Here is a 14,649-nt window from a genome sequence, read left to right as displayed (position 1 = left end):
GGTGTACGCCCCAATATTGGGACCAGCTTTTGCATGGTCATTAATGTCCGCCAATGCTTGTGAATAATGCTTTCTACTTGTTTAACTCTAGTCGTGTAAGTGGTAATATATCTTACTAAACCAGTTTCAATATTTTTGTCCTCAGATGTCAGAGCTGCCACTGCCTTCTCTCCAAACACAGGGCACACCTGATGCAACCTGTTTTTTAGGGTATCGTGCATAATATTCCTTACCAATTCAGTATTATAACCCCTATCTACAAAATCACAACCTAGTTGTTCCATTTGTTCCTTACATCTAGCCTCATCTGTATTGAGCTTACTAGTTCTCAAAAACTGCCCTTTCACTATACCATTAAAAACATGCCTACTATGCATGCTCTTAGCATGTGTATATCTATTAACTTGTATATCCTTCTTATGCACAGTTGTAGTGAGCTAACCCTGTTCTTTAATTAAATGGACATCCAAAAACACAATATCTACATTGGAATGAGTCATTTTAAACTTCAAAAAAGAAGTGACATCATTTAGATATTGAACAAAAATATTCAAGTCATTCACAGATCCCTTCCAAATTATAAAAAAAAAAAATCATCCACAAAATGCTGATAAAATCATACATTGTCTTTGAAAGGGTTATTAGCATTATTTATAAATTCCCATTCCCAGTCATGTAATACTATATTTGCATATGTGCTGGCCATGGGCGTTCAAATCCGAGATAAAAGGAAGGTAGATAGCAATGTGTTAGCCAGGCATATCACTGATAACAATGATACGCATATTTTTAAGTTTAAAGTGTTAGAAATAATACAGAAGAATGTCAGAGGAGGGGATATGATAAATAAGCTGGACGTGGCAGAATATAAGTGGATTACTATGTTGGAAGCTGACAAGTATCCAGGGCTGAATAACATGAATACAATAAAACCTATTTTGGTGAATAAACAGAAGCAGTATAAATAAATATTTGCTATGAATATATATTTTTAAAATGTGTTCACAAAAATAAGGATGTCTTTAAAGAAATTTGCATATTTAATTAATTTTAAGAATGCATTTGTTTGCTGTGTCATGTGTTACTTGTATTAAGGTATATATACCATGTGGTTTAAAATGTCAATCGAACACTGATGAAGGGACTTTTTCCTGAAAGCTTTGTTGGATGTAAATAAATCAAGCGTTTCTACTAATTGCTGTATGCTGTTTTTGGATTGTTTGGTCTACCAGACGTAGTTCACTACAGTTAGTTTGTGTCTTGAGTGTGAAGTCTCTATTATCCATCAGGAATATTTTATGGTTTGGAAGTCCCTTCCTCCCTTTCAGGCATTCCTCAGCCTCCTCAGGAACAGCTCTCTTTTCCGAGGTCCTTCACTCTCTTTTGGTTCAGGGCACCATTCAAGCCATACTTCCTGCCAAACTAGGGAAGGTGTTTTTTTCCAGGATGTGTTTGGTCACGAAAGGAGGGCACATGGAGTCTAAGTCTGGATCTTTCCAGGCTGAGCGCCTTCCTCAAGATTCCTTCTTTCTGGATGTTATTTCTGCAGACATTATTTTCTCTGCTTCAACCTCAGGCCTTTCTGGTATCTATGCATCTAATGGGTGCATATCTTCACATCTCCATCCATCCCCTCTTCAGGAATTTTAAGTTTCTCTGTCCCTTACTTCCATTTTCAGTTCTATGCTTTGCTCTTTGACCTCTCTACTGCCTCTTGAAGGTTCAGGGACTATGGCCTCCTCATCAAAAGTCAGATCTCGTCAGTATAAAGGAGGGCTTTGCTTCTGGCTTTACAAGCTTTCATTCCCCTCTTTAATCCCGGATCCCTCAATGTTTTCATGGACAATACCACAGTGGTGAGGTATGACAACAAGCAAGGGAGCACAAAGTCCTATCTTCTCTGCAGACTAGCTCCTTAGATCTGGATTATTACTATCCGATATCAGATGACTCTTCAAGCAGTTTACATTCCCTCAGAGCACAGTCTACTAGCAGTTTGAGCAGGTGCAGCACACCAGCTCACAAATGGATACTTCACAGATATGTGTTCCTGGTCATTGTCCATCACTGGGGTATTCCTTGGGTTGATTTTCTTGCTTCCACTCTGAACAGACAGCATCCTCTATTTTGTTTGAGAGTTTCAAGTCCTCTGGCTTGGAAAATGAACACCATGACTTTTCTTTGGAAGGGGATGTTTCTGTATGTCCCCCTTTTCTCTCTTACCATGAGTCTTGCACAAGGTCAGGCATGACTTTCCCAAAATCTTGTTACTGAATCCCCTTTGGCCCTGACAGCATTGGTCACCCCTTCTTTCTCACTTGGCCTGGGGCAATCATCAAAGGTTATGTCACTGGTTGGACCTTCTCACACAAGAAAAGGGATCTGTTATCCATCCTCACATGTCCACTCTTCAACTAACACTGTGGATGGTAGGATTTTGATCCCTTTCATGCACCTGTTTTCTGATGATGTGCCTTGGGGTATGAGGAGGCCAAGCAACCCACTAAAAGGAAATCATACATGTCAAAATAGAAGACATGTTCTATCTGGTACCTCTCTCACCATCAAAATCCCCTATCTGTGGAGGTTCCTCCATTTCTTTCTTATTTGTGTGATCTGCTCCATGCTGGGATGACATATTCTTCAGTTAAAACTCATCTGTCAGCAAGTTCTGCTTGTCTGCCCTTGACTTCTCCTCTAGCCCCTAGATTTGAGATCAAGCAATTTCTTAAAAGCATTCTCCATATTAGGCATCCCAGGAAGCCTATTCCACCTTAGTGGCACCTCAGTTTTGTGCACGAAAAATTGACTTGGGATCCTTTTGAGCCTGCTTTGTCAGCTTCCTTACAACACCGTACTTGGAAGACCATTCTCTTTTGGGTTCTCACTTCAGCAAAGGGAGTGTATGAACCTCAGGCTCTCATGGTTACTCCTGTTTTGTTTTCAACAGAGACATGGTGTCTCTTCATACTAATCCTTCTTTTATGCCCAAGGTAGTCATTGAGTTGTCCCTTAATAGTCTATTCATTTTTATTCTTTTTTTCCTTCTCTGCAGTTTGCCAGTAAGAAGGTTATTCACACTTTGGATTTACATAGACAGCTCAGATATTATTTGGATTAAACTAAAGTTATTCATAAATCTGAACAGCTTTTTGTTTCCATTCCTCTCAGGACTTTGGGTATGGCTGTTTCTAAGCAAACTACCTCCTCCTGAATTTATGAGGCCATTTTGTTTTGTAATTCTTTTCATGGAAAATGTCTTTACTTGTCTGTAAAAACACATTCTACTAGGCAGTTGCCTCCTTGGGTGCTTTTTTGCGGGGTTTGGATACCATTTCCATCCTACTAGGTCCTCTGTTCATATTTTCTCTAAGCTTTGCAAGTTAAATGTTGTTTCCAGGGCCAGGGCAGGCTTTGCCAGGGCTATCCTGCATGGGTTTGTAGAGGGCTTTTTTGTGCCTTCCTCCTCCCAGGCTTCCCTTTCAGCTCTTGTACTCTCCCTTAGGTTATGAATTATGCAGCAGTGATATGGAAGGACATAGTACAGTGTGTAAAATCTTACCATAACAGTAGATGTCTTCTTCTTCACTGTTGCAGTATCTGCTCCTTCCCTTCTACCCCTTCTGTTGTAGCTGTTGCCCTTCTGGCAGAGGGGCTCATCTTTTTCCTTTTTTTCCCCCTTCTGGATGCACATTCTCCTTTTCCCTAAGGTCATTCTGTTCCTCCTGGTAGTGTGAGTGTCTGTATGTCACCTTTATGCCCTACCCCTGGCATGGGAAGCATACATGTGACATACAACACCTGTAAGAACTAAAGGCTTTGGTATACTGGCTGGATGTTTGGCTATCCTTGGCAGGAGATCCCTCAGGTGAAGAATACTGCATCAGTGATACAGAAGGACATAGTACAGTTGTATAAAATCTTACCATAAGAGTAGATGTCCTTCTCTTCACCATTGCAGTATTTGCTCCCTCCGTCTATCCCTTTTTTCTTTTGGATTTTGGATTGGTTACCTTCCTGGTTATGGGTCCCCGTTTTCCATCTGCATTTTCTCTTTTTGGATGTGCATGACCACCTTATTGCCCTATGGAGACTGTTCTCTACTGGAACAATTCAGTTCTGGGTAACTGCGTTCATATATCACCTTTATGCCCCATGTCCTGTGAAGGGACCACACATGTGATGTATGGCACATACAAGATCTAAAGCCTTTGGTATACTGGCTGGATGTTGGAATGTTGGGCTATCCTTGCCAGGAGATCCCTTAGCTAAAGAATACTGCACCAGTGAAGAGAAGGACATCTACTGTTATGGTAATAAGATTTTCTACAACTGTACTTTCTCCTACCTCAGGTTGTTAAAAGTTAGTCTGCAGCCTTTATTAGCTGAAATCTATTATCTTTTACTTTATTAAATAGTATTTTAATGAGTATATATTTTTTATCACTGCACCTTTTGTTACTACATGTGGACTTACTCTTTCCAGAACTTTGCTGAAAATAAGTTCTGCTCAGATTAATATTTCAGTTATCGGAATGTAAAATTATTGAGATGCTGTTAAAGGCCATACTGTTTTTCCATCACTGATAATGTACACTTTGTTTATCACAGACATATAACAGTTTGACTACATGTACGGCATAATGATCGGAAAACTGCATTTGTAAACACATAGCTCAGTACTTTCTGGAAATCATGGTGCAGCTGGTTATTAGTTTATCAGTCGAAAGTGTCTGCAAGGCCCTAAGCTGTCACAGTTGGTAATAAATGACTGGTAGATTGATAAAGATCAGTGACAGGGAAGCCTTGAAGCGAGATATAGAATAAAACATGAGATTAGACCTAAGCTGAAATGTCTTTAGGCGCCCAATTTGAAAGCTTAACTGCACATGCAAATAGATTTATGTTTTAGTTTACTCCAGTATAACTGAAATTAAATAAACAAGCAAAAAATGATGAGCAAGTAACAGGAAACAGAAGTAGCAAGTTAATCTGTTGTACAGAAATGTCGTGTCTGTACTGCTGTATTTTTGTGGCTGTGCTATTTGGTTAATGGGTATTAAGACTGTAAATTCTGTGTGAGTTGTATAATAGGTGTTGGGTGTTATATGGTCACTTTATTATCAAAATATATAAATACTTTATTCTTGTATATAATGAAATCTGGTATGTTAGTTTCAGCTGGTGTACCCTAAAGGACAGCACGTGTATGTATTTTGGCTTATCTCAAAAACTTATTAAAAGTTAGATAGAACAAAAAAAACAGCGCAATACCTTGTTTTAAAATAGTGATTGTGTTTTTATTTTGTACATGGACATCTCCTTGTAAGAATGCAGTCATGCTAGAAACTATGCAGCCTTAGGGAGAATGAGTAAACAGACTAATACACACCCTTTGCAGCCCTTAAGTTGCATCTCATTTCAGCTGTGAGAAGGAAGGTGTTAAAGTCTGGGTCTTGCCTTTGTGTCGCCACTCTTTCTGTTAAACATTTATGGCTTCTTCAGTTTTTCTAATTGAATAATTGCATGATTGTAAGTTTGTCTGCCTCTTCTACCCCCCAGGCCAGTTCGGGTGTGAAACAGTGGAACAAGCGGTGGTTCGTCCTTGTCGATCACTGTCTCTACTATTACAAAGGTATGCAGCAATGTTTTAATGGCCTCTTTTAAAATCAAAGAATGGTGTAAATGCATGAACAATAGTAATCTAGTGCACAGTAGGTGTAAGGAGTACAATGTGCTCATCAGTGATGCTGTCATCATAACGTCTCAGATCCACCTATTTATTTACCTGCTGCATAAAGGACCAGTAGCTAAAACAACAAAATGTGAATGTCATCGCTACATTTTTTCTTTATTAAACACTGACATCTGAAGCAGTGCTGTCAGTCTGTGATACAGTGTAACTAATCATGTGGTTATTGTGGCAGTGGGTAAAGAGCCTTGATGTAGGGTATGGCTTGATTTGAACAGGTCTGTAATATAGTTAAGTACTCTCTTGAAACCGTGGTGGTGGTGCTGCGGTAGCTTTGTCACCTCACAATAAGATGCTGTCCGGTTCGATTCTCAGCTAGAGCGTCTTCTGCATGGAGACATGCGTGAATGGGTGTACCTTCGTTGAAGGTTGTGCATCAGGCCTGGCAAGCCGGTACATAAAAATCAACTGCCAATCATTTCCCGACCGGAGTTCCGCTGTGGCGACCCCTAACCAGGAAAAGCTGAAAGACACACACACACTCTCTTGAATAAAAGCAACTGTTCCGAAATATAGGACATAATGTGATATGCATTGGGATTATGAGTAGCAGCATAGAAGTGCAGCAGCTGGTTCTGAAACTCAACTCATGCCCAGTATACATGGCACTGCAGGACCTGTGGGCCACACAGAACCGTACTTCTCAACTGTACAGAATTTTGCTGAATGTCCATATTTTTTCATCAGATTGTTTGTCTATTCCTTATTAAAATTTGTGGTTTTCTGCTAAATCACTGAGGATTTAATTTACTAAATATTAATAGATATTTGAAATTCGGACATCATAGCTTTCATAACATGCATGGTAAGGCAAAACTTGTTATTCAAGCAGCTTTCTAAAGAGGTTTCCCCCTTAAATTATCTAAGGTATGATTCCAGTTATTCTCGTTAGGGGTACGATATAATTATCGACCATGGGATGGGTAATGCCAGTCTATAACCAAATGGGATATGTTATTTTGAGCACATAAAGGGAAATTAGTTAGGCCTAAAATGGCCTGCCTAGTCCTTACCTATGAACCAATAAAATCAATATTTAAAAATATGTCCTTGATGTTGGCCTTTGCCCCCTCCTTCTGCATTTTATTGTGTTTTTGTTCAGGATACCTGAGCTAAGAGATTGAGAGGTAAGCACAGAAGCAGCAAGGCAGTACAGAGATTAGACTCTCATCTCCTTCTGATGAGTTTTAAATATGTTTATTTCATTCCTGTTGTGACTGTAACATGCTGCCCATCTGACAACATAGGAGTGGCATTCCATTAGCGCCTCCTGCTTCTCCTCTGAGTCAGTTTGCTGAAGTAGATGCCACCTCTCATGCATCAGTGGTGACTGGCTGAGATGGTATGATATTCATTAGTCAATGAATGTACAGACCTGCAGATAGACAAGTGGCATTTTTTAGTAAAAAAAACGAGGTTGGTAAGTGCAGTGTGGATGTGTGACAGGAAGTACTTAATAGTTATTTAATGGGAATCAGACCTACAAGAATTCCTTGGAATGGTGTGCCAGAATAATGGTGTGCGTCACCAAAGGTCTGTATTAGTATCCTGTGCATATAACAGGCAGTATCTTGAACTCTGAGCCAGGAAGCTTCACTTATTTGTTTAATTTGGCTATCATCTGGCCCTTTGAAAGGAAGTAAGGAGCATACTGTTTCTGGACAAGAATGTTGTGTCTCAAAGTTGTCTAAAATGAGTCAGCTCCTTAGCACAGAGGATTGCACCCCAGCTGACTTGGATTTGAATAGTGGACCTGACAAGCCAGCAGAAGATAGAATGAATAGCCAATGATATCTTGCCCCTCCCTGTGGAAGAAAGAGTGCTAGAATCTCACTGCAGAAGCATTTCCTGGTGGATGACTGACTGTTACAGTTCCAGAGCCCAGGTATACATGTCTGCCAAGGACAGTTCTGAAGCCCTGAGGCAGTCTGGCCATAGGACACACAAATAATGAAGCACACACACTCACAAAGCCTTGAAGTAGCAAGCATTCCTCTACTTCTGTCAGCTGATGGTGGGAGAGGGGTGCATGCACTGAAAAAAAATGCTCTGTCCTCAGAAGATGGCACCCCTCTTGTCTGTAACCCCCCCCCCAATGGGAGTGAATTGAATGGGTCATTAAGAGGAGAAAGGCTAGCTGGCACTGAGGATAAGAGATAAAACAATGTTGGTGCTGGCTAATGGGATAAATTTTGCTTTAAATATAAACCTTACACACTCTTCATACCCTCTTAATAAAGGGACATCCTGTAAAACATGATGTGAAACTAACCAAAATGGACAGTGTCACTCTTTTAACTATGTACTGCCATGGATCACTCATTATCTGAGAGGTCTGCCACCATTTTTGATATATCATGTGCTAGTCAGGCTGGGTGTAGTTTTTATATCTATAATCTGTTGTACTGAAACCTTTTCAAGGAGTGACATATTTGTCTCAAAAGCATTTAATTACTTTTGATTTTGATGGGATTTTAAAATCTCCTTTAGTAAGACCATATATCTTTTTATTAAATGAAATAAGTTAATATGACATGGATTATTAACTTTTATAAATTTATGGTCACACAAAAGTACAGCATAAAATGTGACACAAGGTCATCTCACCTTCCTAGTCTAGTAAATTTAAGCCTGCATACAATATCTTTGAACCCAGCCATAACACTAATGCACTCTCCAAATGTTTTCCCTAAGTATTTGCCTATGCCTGTATACAAACATCTTTACTTCTACTGTCTTTGTTTCAACTTTTTCAGGTTAAAACTGTTTCAAGGTGTCATCAATCTCTCTCTCGCTCTCCCTCTTTCTTTTAACGAAAGTATACTTTTTAACATCTTACCTGAATTATTCATTAACTGTAGAATGGTTCATACGATTATGTCACTAAATCTGGAAAGTTCTCTCTTTGTATCTCTTAATTACCCACAAGAAATGTTTTCTGGTCTGTATCACAGCCTTGAAAAGGGAGAAGAGGTTGTCCTATTCTGTCTTTTCTATGTCAGCTAGCTATTATCCACCCAGAGAGCATTACTGTTCCACGTTTTGAATCAGAGTAGAATGGGTTTCATGGGTGTCTTAATTGTTTGTCTTTAAACTGATCTAAAATGTATACATAGTCCCATAGTAAATCAAATACATGGTTATTGCAGTGGTAAAAGAAGACTTGGAAACCTTGGACAAAAGAACAACTTTACACATTCTTTTCTTCACATTGCTGTAGAAATTTGATATGTAATTACTGGTTCTGTACCTTTGTTATGCAAATATATGGGAATTCATGGTTATGTTTATGTAAAATCTCACCATCAACTTATCATCTTTGTAAATACTTAATATGGTTTAGGATCAACATGTTTCCTAAAATAACCATGGGTGCATCATCTCATGGTTTCATAATACTTGTTTGCAGAATCTTTAGTATCCGTCAGTAACACTGCACACACACACACACACACACACACACACACGCACACACACTCTAGAGCTGACAGCTGCAGGAGACACAGACTCATGAGTGAGTAATGTGAAGTGTCAGTACAGGGGTGGGGCAAAGGCTGTCATTATGAAAACTGAAGTTTGCTCGGCAGGTAGACTGGCACCCGCCCAAACTGGATGTTCAGCCTTTCCATCAGAGGCTGTTTAAAGTTAGCTGTGGTGTGGATCGTAACAACGTAAGCAATTTCTTCTGGTACACACCTGTAATGGCTTGTTAGCTGATATGACAATTTGTAAGGAATTCTCCTGAGTGCATGTGTTTTTATTTTGAAACAGATGAAAAAGAAGAGTGCATCCAAGGAAGTATTCCACTCCTCAGCTTTGCAATAACTCCTGTCCGACCAGCAGACAGTGTCAGCAGGAAACATGCCTTTAAGGTCAGTTTTTGGTATTTCTGAACCCTTAAGTCTCATTTCAAGACACTAGGCAATAGATGTAATGCAATAGTGGCTTTTGTGCTGAAATATGTGCAGCAGTTTGTGGGGTTGTATAATTGTTTACTTTGAAGACAAGAGAGTAATCGGAAACAGAAAAAGCATTGCTAATGTATGAAAGCATGAATCTGGCTTCAGTACGAATCCAGACAAGTGTTTTGAGTTCAGAAGAAATGGATGCAAATGTATGGGTATGTTTTAATTATTTGCTATGTTAGTTCATAATGCTTGTTATTACAGTCTTAAAGCTGTAACATTTAAAATAAGACTGACTTCACTGGGAAAAATGTTGACGTATTCTAAGAGTTGGACATATTTAAGCAAACATTTCATCTATTACCTGTTCTCTTCACCGTATGCTGCTTAGCACATGTGCCTAAGGACAAGATATCTGCAAAACCTAAAACTGCTGTGTGTCATACTGTAATAGTGCAGGTCAATTTATATTATTTGTGCTACAAAAAAAATATTTTATGTTGTAAGTTAATTAGCAGGAGACCAAGTCTTTTGTGGACTTGTGCTTAGATCCTGAATCTAAAAGGTTGATGGCTGGTTTCTAATTCACCCCTACAATTTTGTAAAAGCAAAAACCTAACAGCAGCAATATACATGAAGCTGTGTTTCACTGTGGTGCTTCAGTTTTCCCATTGAGGTGTTAAGTATATTTTAAACTGCTAAGATTGGAATCCATAGAATTTTCAGCAGATGGTACAACTTGTTGTGTTCCTCTGGTGTAAAATAGGTACGTTTCCATGTAATGCATGTTGTATTTATATATACCCATAACATTTGCACTGTAATTCTCTATACCAGACTTCAAGATTTTATTTAAAAGTAATTACTTATAACTATCAACATTTCATATCTACTCTGGTTAAAAAACATGTAACTGTAAAAAAACTTTAAAGGAAACCTACGTGTGTATCCACAGCTCCTCACAAATTACCCTCCATTTAATTTTTGACAAGGAAGAGCTCCTGTATGTTGAGTCTTGTTTCATGTAGGACTTGGCCAAATGCTGGATATTGTTTTGTTTGTTGTCAGTATGTTTTACTCTTCAGTCACTGTTATATAACATCTAGTAAATAAAGTGAGGTGTGCAGTGTCTCTTTTTCATGTAAAAGTAATTTACATTCATGTACTATTCTGTGATTTTGTTTTAATGTTGAGAATGATTTAATACTTAAAACACCTGGGTGGGGAGAGGATGTCCAGAGCATTAAGCATTTATCCACCCCCTTCCCCGTTAAATTGGAGTAACTGGGATTAGAGATTTTAAGCAGAATTTAAAACAATGATAGTTAAACAATGCTAATTACACTGTTAAAGTAAATGTGGGCATATCTTAAGTCTGTTTAATTGCTTCATTGCATTGTTTCTTCTGTTTATTTTGTAGCGGCCTGCTTTCCTAAGGTGGTCTGGCTAGTTCAGTTGTTTCTCTGACCAAGTATATTTTCTGAAATTAACTACTCTGGGAGCCACTGTCCTTGATTAATTCAAAGGCTATATTGCAGTGGAAGTGGTAATATCGGATTTGCATGTAGCATGTTTGTTTTCACTCTGTTTCAAATCAGCTGATGGAACTGTTTCTGGATCTCAGAGCATTTTAGTGCAATTTGAGCAAGACGAATACTTAAATGTTCTAATAAGCAAAACACCCATTTTATGAAGCACCCTGAAGCTATTAAACAGACATGTCCACAATTACCAAATTAAAGGTGCTTTACCGTTTTAAGAACAACATCCTGAAGTCTGGCTATAAGAAATTAACTTGTGATATTGTTTCATGTGCTGCTGACATACTAATTACAGAACTCCTACCAAAGGCACTTTTCTGCAGTACTGTAAACATGTTTAAAACTGGAAAATAATTTATAACAAAAAAAGTCACAGCGCAATGCTCCATTTATTTATCAGTGGAGAATACAATTTAGTATTAATTTAATCACAGTATTGATAATTTAGCATTAATGTAATCATAAAAGGGTTTGGAAGGATTAAATTACCTGGTACATTGTAAATGCTGATCACACAGTTGATACTGCTACTACTGCAGAAATGCTCATGTATTTCAATCAAAATAACATATTCTCGTGTTTATTAGCAGCAAATGAAGCAATTGCAATAAAAAATTTCCAGTATTTAAAATGGTTAAGCAAATATGAACCAGATATGGCAAAATTTGTTTTATTGATTTTAAAATGCCTGAAAAGATGTTTGATATCTGAACACTAACTTAACATAAATTCTTCCAGTTCACAGTCTACTCAAGAAGTGATGTCATGCATATAAAAATGTCAGAACAGGCTTTAAGGCTTTAAAATTCTGGCTTCAGAATCCTGAGAAGGGATGACGTCTGGTAATGTGTTACATTTATAGGTGTACAACTGCAATAATGAAATGGATCCAACATAAAGTATTTTCTTTCTGGTGCTAAATGCTGTAGTTCTTGTATGTTGTCATTTTTGGTGGTTGATACTGTCATTTCTTATTGTTTTCCAACACTGCTTGCAATTATACTTTGTGTTGCTTTATCTAAAGCAGAGCAATACTGGTGTATGCAATATGTAGTATTTAAACTGGTTTTGAAAGTACACACCATAATTTCTGGAAAAGGTATTGTTTTTTTTTTCTCTGTCCAAGAGACTCTTAAACAGGAACATTAATTATTAAAAAAAAATGGCATACTGTAACTTGTACACTGGATACCTGAAATGGACAAGTGCTGCTGGAATCATTGGAAAGACCTTAATCCCTTTTTCAAATTCTTTTGTAGAGAGATGTTCCTGTGGAGTTAACTGTTTAGGTTGATGTTTATCAGGGTAATCCAGGCTGGACACCTGAAATGGACAAGTGCTACAGGAATCATTGGAAAAACCCTTATCCCGTTTTCAAATTCTTTTAAAATAGATGTTCCTTTGGAGATAACTGTAGGTTCATGTTTATCAGGGTGATCCAGGGTGCTTTGCAACTTGCTGAGTCATTCATCCAGCATGCGGCTGGAGACTGCGTATCTTGAAATGCACTCTGCTGGCAGTACAAAGTATGCTTGGATTTCAGTGGTCTTCAGATCTACAGTCACAATCTTCAGAATGCACTGTGGGAGGGCAGGCAGCAGACAGAGGGGACGAAAAGGAATGTTATAAAAAACATGCAAGGTTCTAAAACAGTTGAGAGGTGTTGCAAGACAGCTGTGTTTCAGAAATGCAAACACTAGATTGAAATGATATGAGTAAACTATCATATCAAAGAGAAAGAAGTCAGATCTTTAGAGGGATAATGTTAAAGACAGGTTGAGTATGCATAGTAATAATGGAATAAGGCATGAGTGGGTTATGGGTTTCAAGGCTGTGTGGGACATATGTTGTCAGGTAGTCTGCACAAGATTTGGAGTAAAAATGGTGAATGCAAGTTTAGTAAAGAATATGATAAGTCAGGCTGTAGTGGACAGTCACTTTGCCATTGTTTTTGTGTGTAGTTGTCATGTGAGGCAGTAAATAACTGCTTACCAGACTGGAAAGTATGGGAGCCTTTGGTAGTTAGGTGCTTATAAAATTATGCTTAACCTTTATGTATTTTTGCACTGCAATTTAACTATGTAAGGCATGAATATAAAAGCTGTTTAACCAGCATGTTACCACTGGTGTTACCTGCCATGGTTATTAAGGTTGTTGTGCTTTTATCAAACTATCCTTTAAGGGCCAGGCAGGGCCTTATGATCTTGATGAACTAATCTGTACAGTTGCCTCAAAATGGCTTGGACCTCTTAACATGAAACTAAACTCAGTTAGAGTAAAAAAAGGTTAATTATTTAACTGGAAATCATTGAGACAGAAAAAAATCATAAGGAGGTATACCCCATGTATAAATGTAAACTTTGTACCACTTTTCTCTACTCCTTTTAACTTTACAAGTCCCAAGGTTTTATTTAGATTACTTAATCTCCCTAATCCAATTCAAGTGCAACTTGGACAATTGGATGGGAAACTGGAAATTCATCCCTGATTTGGCACCTGTATCTCTGATGTAAATGGGTAACCTGTAAATGGTTCATCTCCCAGGCACATGCTTACACTTATCAGGGGTATCCGAACTCATCAGAGATTTGGGATGCATGGCTAGGCTTAAAAAGGCCCTTATGGTCATTAGCATAGTAAACACCTATGAACCTATAATCTAAAGGGAGCCTACTTACATTCAGAATGCTGTTTCAGTTCCCCCTGTTTTAGCTACAGGTAAAATCAAGTACTTTAAGTCTAATGAAGTCAGTGAAATATAGTTCATTCAATTTTGTCTTCATTTTAATGAACTGATTTTAAATGTCTCTTAGAAACATTTGCCCTGTTGTGTTTTGTATGGTACTTCATCTTACAAGTCTGTTGTGCCATGTGGCTCTGTTAGCACAACCCCCATAAATTAGTGCTGTGACATTTCAGGTATCTGTTGGTGTTGACGGTAATACCTGTGCTAGGGTTTGCAGACTTGCTGAAGACCACATTCCATTTCTGAAACACCACAGCATCTGCTGTGCTGGTCTGCCTATAACTGTAGATATAAAAGAAATATTTAATTTCTCTAATGGTTGTTTTGACTTGCCTGCATGTGTGCTTTCCTTTGGTGAAATTTAAAAGCACATGATTTTCCATGTTGTTACCTTTGGTTATATCAAGGTAACAGATTGTCTAAAGGCCTTGTGTAATTTTCTAAAATTACCAACATAAAGCTGTATACTGATGAACTTTAGTTAAAAATAAATAAATCATTTAGTCTACATATCTGGAGAAATAGTATGCTAAACTGTAAAACACAACACGTGCCAGTCTAATACTTACTGAAAGCAGATCACATGCATGAGCATAATTGCCATCTGTTGTATAAACCAGTAGGTGTGATGCCTAGAAGACACCACTGCGAAGTATAAGCAGCCTGAACACAAACAGATGGGACGAGACATTTAAAGTGCTGAAT

At 38.2% G+C, this 14,649-nt stretch overlaps 1 protein-coding gene across 19 annotated transcripts in view; it reads left to right on the top strand.

The window, feature by feature from the left end:
• PLEKHA6 (pleckstrin homology domain containing A6) overlaps window positions 1-14,649 on the top strand; it is a 1,822,600-nt gene that overhangs the window by 1,377,984 nt on the left and 429,967 nt on the right. For all 19 annotated transcript variants that reach the window (XM_044076969.1, XM_044076965.1, XM_044076964.1 and 16 more), the window contains 2 exons: window positions 5,563-5,635; window positions 9,524-9,624. In XM_044076969.1, the coding sequence (XP_043932904.1) occupies window positions 5,563-5,635; window positions 9,524-9,624 (174 nt within the window). The remainder of the gene's footprint in view (window positions 1-5,562; window positions 5,636-9,523; window positions 9,625-14,649) is intronic.

Source organism: Protopterus annectens, chromosome 7.part0, assembly GCF_019279795.1.
Source record: "Protopterus annectens isolate FY-2018-M chromosome 7.part0, PAN1.0, whole genome shotgun sequence".
Lineage (NCBI taxonomy): Eukaryota > Metazoa > Chordata > Ceratodontiformes > Protopteridae > Protopterus > Protopterus annectens.
Note: the sequence above shows the minus strand (reverse complement) of the source record. Positions and strands in the feature narration are given on the sequence as shown.